Source organism: Anarrhichthys ocellatus, unplaced genomic scaffold (genome assembly GCF_004355925.1).
Source record: "Anarrhichthys ocellatus isolate YVR2014 unplaced genomic scaffold, GSC_Weel_1.0 scaffold19, whole genome shotgun sequence".
Taxonomy (NCBI): Eukaryota; Metazoa; Chordata; class Actinopteri; order Perciformes; family Anarhichadidae; genus Anarrhichthys; species Anarrhichthys ocellatus.
The window spans coordinates 1242959-1256936 of record NW_022280049.1 but is presented as its reverse complement, the minus strand read 5'-3'; the positions used below and the strand labels follow the sequence as shown (position 1 = coordinate 1256936).

Below are 13978 nucleotides of genomic sequence, written 5' to 3'. Positions count from 1 at the left end.
TGATGCTGTCATCATTATGGGTAAAGGCCACATTCTTGCATGCAAATATGAATTTTTAATCGCTCTTTGGATTATAAATTAGTTTAAGAATTACATCCCTTTGTTATGGAATGTTGACGTGAATGCTTATATTGAATTATTTTAAGACTTTAATTTTAATATAGTTGTAGTTTTTCATTATCTTTTTAGAACAATATGCACCAATGTACATATTATTCTTGAAATATAACAATGAATATATAAATATAACAAAATTTGTTTAAAAAGAAATTGGCTATCTTTAACTATTTATTAATACCAACATCTGAACGTATTGTTGTTAACCAGACAGAATATATATATATAAAAATATAAAAGTAACACATTTTGGATGTATTTACTAAAAATTGTGAATGCTATTACTTAAATAATGTTAACAACAGCATTTCATTTAAACAATACATTTTTGAGAGGAGAAACCCTCCAGTTCAAACATATGTATGATGCATGCAATATAGATATAGAATAATGCCATGATGGTTCATGACTTTAACATGTGGCATCAATTTAAAAAAGTCACGAACATTGCACGACAAAGATAAGGTAATTTCTTCATTTAAAACAAGCTGTTATTTCAAATTAAAAACAGGAAATTCAGAGTTGCTGTAAACAATTAAAGCAGACGTTAATGTTGCATGCCTTTTATCCAATGTTCTCTTCCTCATCAACTGCAACCACTTGTGCAACATGTTTCGACTTGGAAACAACAAGCTCATTCAACTAACAATGGAGGGCATGTGGGAATGATTTGTGATTGTATTTGTTTGATGAAATTTGTAAATATGTCCTATTGGGTAACACACCAATATTTGCCCTTACAGGCATATTTGAGCCAGAAGATACTTTCTGCAAGTGTTGTAAGAGTTTGAACTAAATAACTAACAAGGTACTTTCATTAGCTTTTGATTTGGAGCTTTCCGCCGGGCCTCAGAGACCAACAGCAACATCAAGGTGGAAGGGATTGATCAACACATTCAGCAGAATGCATTCATGGAAACATTATCTGCATTATTTCTGAGGTGGATAACCATTTAATGTGATACAGACAAACATGTTCCCCTCAGGATGAAATATAATAACTTTGGTGATCCCTGACTTTTCCTATAGCGTCTTTATCAGGTCAAAATTATAATTTCTACGATACTTTGGTTTGTGATTGGCCTACCTGCAAAACCAAGAACAGCCCCATCTATTAGCTTCAGCTTTACCTTGTGTTTTGTGCTGATTAAACATCAGCATAGTATCATTGCCAATGTGAGCGTGTTCGCTTGGTGATGTTAGCATTTAGCTCAATGCACTTCTGTCCCTGAACACAGCCTCACATACAGTAGCTGCTATGGCTGGAGACTGTGTCACATATTTTAAGAGATTGTTAAACTTTAGAAATGTCAGAAAGATTTCCACTGTTAATCATTCAACTGTTGCTTTCAGTCTTGCAAGAGTCTGAGGCTGTGAGGAAAGCTGCTGTCTCTTCTAACGTATTGCATGAACTAGAGCTCACAGGGCTGCCTTCCCTCACGGTGTGCTGGCCTTTGTGTAAATATGTATTACATGCATGTCTTTAAATTACACCATATGTTCTGGTATTGTTCTTTTTATATTATGTCTCTATTGTGTTACTTTGTGTATTTTGCACAGCCTCTTTGTTTTTTCTTTCATTGCATTGTGTATACATGCAGTATGAGGTAGGGATGGCAGAACATCTTAATATTATATTAATGTTAAATGAATGAAACTGAATATTTTTACATGATTATGATTTAATGGACAAAAACAACATACAACTGGAGAGTTTACTTCAGTCTACATGTTTAGTTGACCAAATTTCACGTTGTACGTTTTTATACAAGTAATTACAAAATAGCTTAATTCCTTTTCGACCAAATACACAACCAAAAGTCATTCTCACAAAAAATCAAGCTAATACTGTGATACTGAGTATGACTAAAACACACAACTGTATTCAGACACTGTGCCATTTACTGACTCCATCACACCTTAATAAAACTGAAATTGATAGAATCTGCAAAAGAAATAAACACATATGTTATACGTTAAGTGGCAGATAACCATCAACTTCCAGTGAAATTATGCTAAGAACTGTGTTTACAGTTAAAACCATTTTGCTTGTAACTTCTCAGTCAACAAACATTTTTATGATTCTCAAATAAAGTTTGTATGCCAGCTATTCTATTGTATCTTAATGAAATGCAACTCATTGACAGGTTTTTATTTTTTTTATGGAAAAAGTCTCTAAAATACCTTTAACTTTATAAATGAGTGGTGCAGTATAGGTGTAATATTCGATGTAGTCTACGGATCTCTCCTACTAAAGGGAAAACATTTAGTGGGACTGTTCATCATATTTATCCCACTGATATGGACATAAATTGAGAGGCGTCAGTAATTCAACTTTGCACTGACATGTGGCCGATATCATTGAGACATAATGTGAGCCTGCTAGTGGATATGTTTACTTACAAATTGACAAAGAGGAAGTCAACATTTCCAATGTCCTGTGTGCTTTCTGGATTCAGTAGGAACTATGAACCAACACTGCTATCCTTCTGCTACAAGTACTTAATTGGAATAACAAATATCCATATACATCTATTTGTGTTCCTCTGATTAATTTGAAGATCTTGTGTACAATCATACTAGAAAAAAAACAACTGTTTGTGGTTGTGGGCCAGAACTGGAATTAGCAATGTTTAGCAACCTGTATGTTGAACGAAGATCATCCACCAATAAAACATTCTGATTCGCCCGTTCATATCCAGACGAACAATGAACATGTTGTAAATGATTGATCGTCACGCCTAGCGCTCGACCAGAATATACATTTCTGAATGCCATTCATATCGTATCAAAAAGTTAAACTAATATCTACGTAGACTAAGAAACGTAACCAGAATTCTCCATTCATGTGTATGTATTTCTGCCCATGTCCACAGGACCAAATAATGATTCATGTAATCTCTGTCCTGTATATATGTAGCTAAATATTTGATAATAGTCAGTAAACCCAAGTTTTCTTTATATTCAACATTCCTTTAAACAATGATACGTGTGTTACGGTGGACATGTGTGCGGTTTTGCAAATGGATATGCAGAGTATAGCTTTAAAACGGGTACATTAAAGTATATAAGCAAGCACCAATGAAATATTCCATCTGAGAAAAATGTATTTGAAAGACCAAAACACACCAGTAAAAGTCATCCGATAGTAAAGACTTGAAACTTTTTTGTGATAATTGAAAAAAAGCACACACTCAAAATGCAAAATAACTGACAGTTATAAACCATTGTCGTCTACTGCTGAAAAAGAGACCTTGAAAACAATGGTTGTGTATACATTTGATTTAAATTTCATACTTTAGTCTGTTAGTCCTTAAATCCAAATAATTATATCGATTCAAAAATATCAAACAAACAACACACATTTAAGTCAGCAGCAAGAACTTACACTTTCCAGAGCAAACTGGCAACAGTAAATCAAACATGTCTTCATCGGTGATTAAAGGATAATGATCATAGTTAAAAATGCAGCAAAATTACAGAGAAAAATGATTTGACTGGCAATTATTTGTCAAGGCAAGAAAAACACTGGTTTATTACCAATAATGTAAATAGTTCCTTCAAATCTGGCCTTGAAGTTTCACCATCTATATATTCCACAAACATGGCAATGCACAGGAATGCAAAATGTAACTGGACAAAAGCTGGTAAGAATATAACAAAAGAAAACAGGTCACCACTGCCACAAGTGCAAGTCTTAAAAAGGTAGACTCACCGACTTGTCTGAGTGGCTTGTTCAAATGGAAATACTGTTAAAGGCTGCTTATCGCAAATGAAAATGAATCTACTTTAGTTTGAGCTTTCAGTGAGGAAGGCATAAATCTGTCAGGATGCTAAACAACACTGTGCTTTGTTATGATCATGAATTATAGTGAAAACCTTTACAAAAGAGCCATACAAGAGATCACCACAACTTGTCCAAAGTATCTGTGCAGTATATCCTTCCTTATGTGCCAGTGACGTCAGTGACTCCCAAACAACTTTGACTGGTTATGAAGCTATTGTGCAACATCATCTGCCGCAGGTGTGTCTTTGTTTCTCAGGTGAGTGTGGAAATGCAGGGTTCTCTGTCGCCCCCCCCCCCCCCCCCCCCCCCCCCCCCCCCCCCTCCCAAGAGTTCAGTATGTCACTGAGGGATTACATGGCTCACTCTGCTTCATAAAAGGCCAATCTGCCCCTCGTGCTCTCTGCCTGTTTAAGTGTCCTTTCTCCACCAGGCGCCACGCCCATTCAGGGCTGAGAGAGACGCTTGCGTTTGAGCTTCTGTCTCGCCATTGCCTCCTTTCAGAAAACAGAGAGAGAAGAGGAGAGTTCTGACCCACATTCCTCCAGCGGCCACTCCCAAAGAGATCTGTCCATCCAGCCAAGCATCCGTGAGACTGGGTGAGTGCACACACCATTATGTCCATACAGCGGTCATGATTACAATCAGGCAGCAACTCAGGCTTTGTTAGTGAGGCCGCTAGACTGTCAAGGCACTCCAACACTGTCATCTGGACTGTCCTTCAAAGTAAGAGTGCAACTGCCAGTTCAGTTTCTTCTCTTCAAAACCACAGCTGCATTCTCAACAACACTGGATCTCTAAAGTTTAAAAAAGTTTTTGTAATACTGTAGACTCAAAAAATGTCCTTGTTAAAAAAAATCTCAATATATTATATAAAATGTTTTATGAAAAAAGGAAAAAAAAAGGGAGTGGGTTGTTGGTGTAGTATTCAACTGCAATATATACCATATCAATATGTACAGATTCCATGCTGCTGGTTAGTCATCACTGCAAAAGAAGAATTGTAGGGATTAATTATTAGTGGCATATCAAATCAAAATCCAAACATAAATAACTATTGATCTTGAATACTCATGCTTTATGATTACAAGCTCACACACTGTAATATACTTACAAAATGCCCCTGTATCAAATCAGATTCAAGCAATTAATTTAATGCTGACACTTTATGAGTATTAATATACTGTATGTGTTGGTTGCACATCGTGTTAGCTTTTTACTACTCCCTGACTGTGCCATCTGCTGTCTCAAAATGTAATGCCACTCCTTCAATTAGTTAACAACACGTTTTGAAAATAACCTCTTAACACTGACCTTGTGCCAGCAGCCTGGTATGGGCAGCCCATCCTGTCCCTGCAGACAAAGAACAGCAGTGGAATGTTTACAAGGTGGAAAATGTCATGTGATGTGTCCTTAAACACACCTTACAGTCATGCAACAACTGTGAGAATGTCCAAGGTGTCCATCAGCAAACTGATGTTGTAAAATAAAGCAAAGGTGGAGGCTGAGCTCTAAAAAATACAAAATTCAGCCAAATGAGAATAATAAAAAACGGAAGACTTAATTAAGTTAATTCACATTTGTTTCTATCCTCTTTTATTTAAAGGCATAGTTGACATTTTGGGGAGCAATTTGGGAATTATTTGTATTTGCTTTCTGGCAGAGATTTAGATTAAGATTGATACCACTCTCATATCTTTATCTATCTAGATGTTAAATATCAGGCTACTACTTGTAGCTGTTAGCTTAGTATAAAGACTGGTACCAAGGGGCAACAGCTAGCCTGGCTCTTAAAGGGACAGTGTGTAGGATTTTGTGGCATATAGCTGTGTGGTTGCAGATTGCAACCAACTGAATACCCCTCCAATACTGAACTAGAGATAATGAAGTATGAGTTTGTGACTAACAGAACATGCATAACAGAGTTTGAGAGATTGAATAGAAAATAGCAAGATGCAAAAATAGTTATGCAAGAGGAGGAGGAGGAAGGAGATAGGGATACTGTACCACAGGACAGGGGGCCTCAGGGCCGGAAGGAGGAAGAGGAGGAGATGGAGGAGAAGAAAGCCCTTCCTCCTTAGACACATCTTTAATCTCATCGCAACCCTGTCAGCAAGAGCCAGTTACACATTCACAGCATTGAGGAGGAAACTCAGAGAAACACAGAGGAAATGACAGAAACAGTGTTGAGAGAAGAGAGCAGGGAAGTACTGTATAAGGTGAGAGGAAAGTTCTAATGTGCAGTATTACAGTGTGTGTGTGTGTGTGTGTGTGTGTGTGTGTGGATGTGACATACCACAGGACAGGGCTGGTCCAGGCCTGGAGGACCCTGCTCTCCCTTCTGGCCCTTTAGACCCCTCTTTCCCACTGATCCTCGGTCACCCTGAACGTGAGGAGGAAGGGGGGAAAACATTGAGGATAAAATATTGAATTGGTAGTATTTTAATAAAAATAATGAAATATATATTTTTGCGTTCTGAACTAACCTTGTCTCCTCTTTCGCCTCGTTCACCTTTCCCTCCCATCACACCCGGGAAACCCTGGAGATAATACGGGAAGCACATACGGGTCAGACGGCAAGTTATCACTGGACACAGATTCAAGTTAAATTCAATTGAAAATGATCAAATTGAAAATATCAAGATCGATTCCTAGCGAGACACTCACGTCTAGTCCAGGCTCCCCTGATCTGCCCTGCAAACACACATTCACAGATATACAAATCATGATGAATGTTTTATTGAAGACAATTTAGTTTAGACATTAAGGGAGGTGATCAGGTGCTTACTTTTTCTCCCTTCGCACCTGGAAGACCCACTAACCCTGCAGACCCAGTTGTGCCCTGGGGACCGTCTAATCCCTGCAGTTAAAAAGTACATTATCATCACTGTGTCATGTCTAGGTTTAGCATGTTTTATTATGATAAAAATGGGTTGCTTACTCTGAGTCCAGGAGCACCATATTCCCCTTTCTCTCCCTTTATCCCGAATCCAGGCTCACCCTGCATTAGAAGGACAGGAACACTGAGCACCCAACAACATGTCAAAGCCTTTACCACATACTATGATCTTGCAGTCTTACCTTAGGACCAGGCATACCATGCAGCCCCTGAAAAACACGTGTGAGTGAGTGCGACAGCTACAGATGCAAACAACAAACTTGACTTGAACATTTTCTACCTGGATTTGGAAAGAGATTATAAGTACTCACCATAGATCCAGGGGACCCGGGAACCCCTGGTGGGCCAGGTGGGCCTGGTTGCGAAATCATCTGAACCTGAAGAAACCATCACAATTAGAAAAGTCAGAGATTTACAAAATGGTAACAAATGGGCTAAAACACACCCAATTACTAGTAAAGTCCTTTAAGCCGTTGTCTGCACTGATCTGATACACACACATGAGGGAATGTTGTATTGCATGTGTGCTTCACTAACCAGGTTATCTTCTATTCTGCAGTCGCCTTTCTCTCCTTTGTGTCCGTCCATACCCTGACCCACAAAAAGCAAGATGAACTCCCAGCTGTTTATGTACTTTCCACTGTTTGTGTGTCAGAGAAACATGTTTACTACTTACAGCGGGCCCAGAGAGTCCCATCTCTCCCTTCTCTCCAATCTCGCCAGCTGGTCCTGTCTCACCTATGTCACCTCTAGGTCCCTGAAGACAAAGCATTGTGAGTCAGTTCAACAATAAACACAAACAATGGTAGAAGACATTCAGTCCGCCAGTGTGTAATTTTGCAACCATACCTTCTCCCCATCGACTCCCTCTGGCCCAGGTAAACCAAGCTCACCCTGGAAGATGACAAACAGAGAAAAGATTCATTTGATGAATATGACTTTAACACAAACTCAGGTTTAACACACAATCTAATTCGATTTATCACATAGCCCCATTATTAGCTGGTGGGAGTGCACTGGTATGATTACAGAGATCCTAAGGCTTGGGCGGTATCTATTATATATAATATATAATTTCATGATTAAGTCCTTACCTTTTCCCCTGAAGAGCCTGGGGGTCCAGGTGGTCCAGGTGGACCCTGCAGAAAGAAAGAAATTGAGCAAAAGATATATATGCCCAGATAATATTTATGACGTGTCTAATCTAGAATGAATTAAGGTTGATCCATCCTGCGCCTGCAATACTGTTTTGGCCACTTGGGGGCAGTGGAAACAACCTGTAAAAAACAACATCACCACCCTTTAAGTTGATATAGTGAACTTTAAGTTGATATAGTGAACTTTAAGTTGATATAGTGAACTTTATGTTGATATAGTGAACTTGTTAGCAAAATGTTGCTTATTTGCACATCCAGCAGATATGGAGCAACATTAGCATCCCTTTGGAGTCATGTTTGAGTCCACCTGATAAATGGATGCTCAATAAGTCTCTTGTTAATCAATGTGTCATATCAACATTGAGCATTGAACATAAACTTTTATTATGACACTACATCAAAATTTGAATCCCTAATGCATCTGTAATTTATTCCATCCATAAGGAAAGGTGCATAGCATCATTCCAAAAAATGATATTGTAATTATCTATGAGAGCCCTATCACTATGATAGGCTGATATCACTATGAAAATGAGGCTGCTATCACTATGAAAACATCCACATCTGAGTTGAAATCATCAACTCTACCGACTTCCTACCAATCTTGTTCATCAGCAATAAACTTAACTAATTCTGTATGGAAGGCATAAAGTCTTAGCCAATCAGAGGCAGAGTAGGGCGGGTCATTGGGGAATGTGGGTGAGAAAATAATTAGTCAAACTACCTTAAATATCAGACCATTTCCAAAAAACTCTCTTGTACCCTTTTGCTGGTGTGCTGTTGGAGCAGTGGTGGAAAAACTCCCCCATAAGGATTGAACATGAACAAAACAACAAGGCTGATTGATTACTCAACGCAAGCCTGGCAGTAAACACATCTTTCACTCTGTTCACTGATCACAACCACCTTGAAGCAATTTCATTTGACAAAGATTGTGCTGAATGGGGTTTGCGGTACCCAACAATAGCCTGGCATCATGTTCAATTCTGTTGATTGTTTTGATGTGGGATGAGACCGTTGCACAAAAAGAGGAGAATCAAAACAGTCCTGTGACCTTATGTAACACTATGGATGAAGAATAGCATATCATATCCATCCCATGTTTTCTTCTACGCTAGTAAATGAGTGACAGTCCCTGAAATCACGCTCCTTAATCTCTACATGCTCAATACTACACGTATTACTTCTCCCTCTGAAGTCCTCCGACATCTTGAAGTCATAAAAAATAAACCCATGTTGCCTCCCGGATGTGCAGATGCGGACTCTCTTCCTTTTTCCAATTTCTAAATTTCTGTTTATCATCCATTTCACCATGGAAACCAATAGATGTTTACAAACAACTATTTGATCTGAGATATTCCATCAATTGAAAGTGAAGGCTTTTCATGCAAATAATTAAACAAAAAGCTGTAAAATGGATGAAAGTAACAGGCAACCAATTTCAGCATGGTTCTTCACCAAATTCATCATCACATAAAATGTCACCACGGATGAAACCAATACGGCTTCTCACACAAACAAGTGAATGGATCATAACACGAGCTGGGTGGCCAATGAGCACTCCCCGCTTGATGAATACAACTCTAGCTGAGACCTTGCGTGTGATTTGATGCCAACTGACCCGCATTGGCAAAAGGCTTCTGATAAGATCTCAGGTTCGTGTTTGCACAGACCCCTTTGTAACTGTCTCACGCTGCTGTCTACAGCTTTGCATGCAGGAGCACATTTCAGATCAGGTCCGAGGGGACCCGGCGCAGAGTGGTATTTAATCAAATACACATTCCACTGCAGAGATAGCCATCTGTTATTAGCATGTAGCACGGTATATGGAATCAAAGGGTGGCGTGTAGGGGACTGATATGAAACTGAGACTGTGGCGACGATGAGGGGTTCCCCTCCTTTCCTTTCTAATGCATTCCCCTTGTGCACTCGGTTATGTGGAACACAAATGCATTTAAAAAAAACACCATGCTGCCCTATAGCAAGTTACAGCCACATATCTTGTGAGGCATGTTGGAAACATGAAAACACACTCAGAACAGGATAACAAAAAGCTGGTGATTTTTCTGCATGATTAAGCATGCTTCTTTAGGCTGCATGTTATCTGATAGAAGAGCACAGCTGTACCATATTTGCTGGGGCTGTGAGTTTTTATCCCAAATGAATACACAAGAGAGCCTGGTAGACTAGTAGACCAAGGACATTCAGTAATGCTCTTTAGATGTATAGCCTCTAGAGTGAGATCCAATACATCTGAAGTATGTAGTTCTGGGTGGCGGGCATCTACAAAAAACATATAGATCCACTGGCTGAAGCAGGTGTGATAAGATGCGAATACACACGGGCTGTGTGCTTATGCAAGTCTGTGTGATCATTATAGGTGTTAGTTACTGATCACTCCACCAAAACCATGCAGAAATAATGGCAGATTACCGAAATACTGATGGTGTCGATGGCCTGTCAAGAAGAAAAGGGTGACGTGTTCAGTTTTGCGGTTTCGAAAAGAAAACAGTGCTTCTTACCACGCTATACCATTTCTGGGCTTGTTGAAGTTTTTCCCTGATGCCCAACTTGAGATTCAGAGATAAATGTCTGATGGAATATATAATGCAACCATTTATCTGGTCTCATTGCGCTTTGATATCACTCACCTGGAAAGCGTCTAGAAGCTTCCCATTGAAGTCGATGATGTCTGAGGAGCCTGTTGCGCCTTTTTCACCGGGATAACCCTGAGGCAGAGACAGGTAAACATGAATGAGAGATACACAAACAACTGAAGATAATCACAATACAAGTGTTTCTGTTCATACACATACCATGGGTCCCTGTTGGCCTTGCTCTCCTATTTCCCCTTTGTCTCCCTGTTTGATCACACATATGGCATATTATGGTGGAGCTCTCTCAGACAATAGATATTTTAAATGTTTTAAATAGTGTAGTATTTAGTATTTATGTGTGTATTGTTTAAATGCAATTTCACATCGGTTTTCTACCTTCAATCCTGGGAGTCCATCCATGCCTCTCTCTCCTTTTCCTCCCGTACCGGACTCGCCCTGTTTTCACACACAGTAAACCTTCAACACAATGCATGAAAACACAGATACATTAAAATACTTTCATGAGTGACGCTTATCTGTACCTTCGCTCCTGGAGAACCCTGTGGTCCCGGATAGCCGGACTCACCATCTTGTCCCTGTCAATTCATAAAAGTCCATAAATGTCAAAAGTGCAAACTTTTGGTCACATGATGCTTCTGCAGCAAAACAGCAGAATGTTACAAGACACTTGGGGAAAACAAGAAGTACGGAAATCGAGTTGACTCAAGGTGAGATATCTAGTAATGATCGTACCGGCTTCCCAGGCAATCCTTGTGTCCCCTGAAGCAGAAATATAATAGTTTACCATATTTATCCAGAGACAGACAAATGATCATCCCAGACTTATAATAGTTATCCACGAACAACAATCAGATAGCTCGAACTGGATTTGAACTGAACTCACCTCAACGCCATCATGACCTGGAAAACCCTGAGGAGGACAGAGGAGAAACTTATTACTAGACTTCAGGTAAACATACATTAAAGAGTCAAACCACTTTAGCCACTAGATGTCAGTGTTTAACAAGGCATGACCAGTCCATGGACTTGAGTACTTAGCCTACTGACAAGTGACAAATAAAAACAAGATATGAATGATTTCATATGCTATGGCCGTCGCAGTCTCAACCCAATTGAACTCCTACGGGAGATTTCGGGTGTTTTAGACAGCGCTCTCCACCAGCATCATCAAAACACTTAATGAGAAAATAACAACTTTGATGTGTCACCAATCTGTTTTCAAAATGCCTTTTTTTTCTCTTCAATTTGCAATAGATGAATACGGAGCCCTGGCCAGAACTCGGTGTGTGATTATGAGCGATAACTCAACACAAACATCGGATGGAGTATTCCGTGTCGGCATCTGTCTTTCGGTGGTTTGGTGGCTTATTTAGGTAAACAGACCTATCGTGGCTAGTTTCTGAGGGCCAGGTGGACGTGTGCTTGGAGCAGCTAAACATCTGCTATGAACTCATCCATGGCAGAGACCACTTCCTGGGATCTAGTGCAGGAGCCCTCCATCTCTCTCTCTCTCACACACCCTGCTATCAAGTTGATGTGTTTACTTGATCACTCACTGCACTGCTGTAAATGCATGCTATAAAATGGAGATTATTAGCCTTCCACTCTGTCCTCATATTTTAAAATAATGTGCAGAAGCTACTTACAGCAGCACATACAAACTGTCATCCTGATCCTTTCTACTGCTATGTGGTCCTCTTTTATTTCCATCCTCAGTTGCTCCAGCAGCTTTTTAACCTCCTTTCTCAGCCCTCTTACGTCCTGCTTGTCTTTTGATCTTTCCTACACAGCAGCGGGAAACAAATCACCGTTGCAAATCATTTTTTAGCACTTTTTTTTATCCTGAGCGCAGAAAAAGGATGGATGAAGACCAGTTCAGATGTCAGATGCGTTTCCACAAATGAACAAGCCTAAATTTGCTTTCAATTATTTCCTGAAGTTAGATATGTTATTTACAGACACATCCGCCACAGCAGTTTCAGGTGGCCACACATCAGACAGAAACTACCTGCAACTGGGTTCGAGCTGTCCTTCCTTTACTTTCCACTTTAAAGAAACAAACGGCGACGGTTCAAGGACACCCACGCTGGCCGGCTCGCTCACTTTCTCCTGCTCAGCCCACTCAGACATCTGCCCACAACATGGAGCGGCTCTTTCGCCACTCTGTTTTGTTTTTGCTGTTTTAGTTTAGCAATGCCTTTAATCAACTTGAAGAATATATCAGAAATCAACTAGGTTACAGGACGGCCCCCTCTCTTCGACCCGTCTGCTTTTAGTCATTTTCTGAGCTGCGCTGGCTTTCTCTTTTGTCGGTTCTGCGTAATCTCTCAACTCACCCACAGTGACATATTACTTCAGTCCTATTGCTTCCCTGTTCCAGTTGAGGGTAACACAAAATTCATTCCTTCACTTGATTAAACAACGATTACCTTCATGGCCTCTTTCTCTCTCTTCCATCCCACAACCACAGCTTTAAGCTACCGCTGCATATGAACTAAACTCTGGGAAGCACAAAGGTAATGTTGAGAAACATAAACTGCCTTAGGCGAGGAACACAACTATTGTTTGGCGAGGCCCGCAAACTGCCCATGAACTCGCCGCAGTGCCATATCGGTTTCTGGGGTGCACAGCAACACAGTCGTGGTATAGGAGGGTGGGAGAATGGGGGGCGTGTTGGGGAACTTTGTGGCCACTGTCTTACACAAACCAGATGAGGCCAGGAGTAGAGTTGCTATTCTGGAAGCTTTTAGGTAAGCCACAGCTCACTGGCAAGAGAATTTGGGTTCATTGCAATTCACTGCAGAGACCCTTACCCCTTTAATACATGTGTATAAATGCACATTCACTCAGAGCATACACACACATATTTGCAATCTGTCTCAACCTGAGGTTGAACCCCAACACGTCAACACAATTGGAGTAACGGCAGTCCCTGATGACTGAGGTGTTTTACATCACTGCATTCTTTGTGGTGTGACCTTAGTTAGAGGGTGAGCAAAAGGGGGAGAATGATGAAGGAGGACGAGAATAACAGCAACAAAGTGTGGGTGTGTATGGGTGCATTGTTTCATGTAGTGGGTATACATTTGTCTCTTGTGATGCATGAGGAGAAGCTCTCACCGGCTCGCCAGCAGGGCCACGTGGCCCGTCCTTGCCTGTGTTCCCAGGGGGGCCTCGGGGACCTGGGGGACCTGGAGGACCAGGAGGACCAGCGGGTCCAGCCTGGCCTTGGTCACCCTGATGAAAAAGAACAAGAAAAACACAGAAGAATAAGGGAAAGAAATACAAGAAAAAATGTATTTCATCCATGAAAAAGCAAAGCATTATTTCTTAATAGTTGTTAGTCTTCAGCTTCACACATTCAGCTGATAGCAAGCAACATTCATTTGGAGCCATGTTCGAG

At 40.3% G+C, this 13978-nt stretch overlaps 1 protein-coding gene across 6 annotated transcripts in view; it reads right to left on the bottom strand.

Annotated features, from left to right (window-relative positions):
• Positions 1 to 4225: 4225 nt before the first annotated feature.
• LOC116389263 (collagen alpha-1(XXIII) chain-like) overlaps positions 4226 to 13978 on the bottom strand; it is a 123929-nt gene continuing 114176 nt past the window's right edge. For 4 of the 6 annotated variants that reach the window (XM_031857814.1, XM_031857817.1, XM_031857816.1 and 1 more), the window contains 19 exons: positions 13696 to 13812; positions 11459 to 11485; positions 11308 to 11334; positions 11097 to 11150; positions 10951 to 11010; positions 10774 to 10818; positions 10609 to 10686; positions 7895 to 7939; positions 7650 to 7694; positions 7477 to 7557; positions 7338 to 7391; positions 7112 to 7177; positions 6983 to 7009; positions 6843 to 6902; positions 6690 to 6761; positions 6569 to 6595; positions 6388 to 6441; positions 6198 to 6284; positions 5579 to 6007 (listed from right to left, as the gene is read on the bottom strand). In XM_031857814.1, coding sequence (XP_031713674.1) covers positions 5867 to 6007; positions 6198 to 6284; positions 6388 to 6441; positions 6569 to 6595; positions 6690 to 6761; positions 6843 to 6902; positions 6983 to 7009; positions 7112 to 7177; positions 7338 to 7391; positions 7477 to 7557; positions 7650 to 7694; positions 7895 to 7939; positions 10609 to 10686; positions 10774 to 10818; positions 10951 to 11010; positions 11097 to 11150; positions 11308 to 11334; positions 11459 to 11485; positions 13696 to 13812 — 1167 coding nt within the window. In that variant the 3' untranslated portion in view covers positions 5579 to 5866. Of the gene's footprint in view, positions 4889 to 5015; positions 5025 to 5215; positions 5255 to 5578; positions 6008 to 6197; positions 6285 to 6387; positions 6442 to 6568; positions 6596 to 6689; positions 6762 to 6842; positions 6903 to 6982; positions 7010 to 7111; positions 7178 to 7337; positions 7392 to 7476; positions 7558 to 7649; positions 7695 to 7894; positions 7940 to 10608; positions 10687 to 10773; positions 10819 to 10950; positions 11011 to 11096; positions 11151 to 11307; positions 11335 to 11458; positions 11486 to 13695; positions 13813 to 13978 lie in introns of those variants that run through there. The other 2 variants (XM_031857819.1, XM_031857818.1) reach the window with 2 other exon arrangements.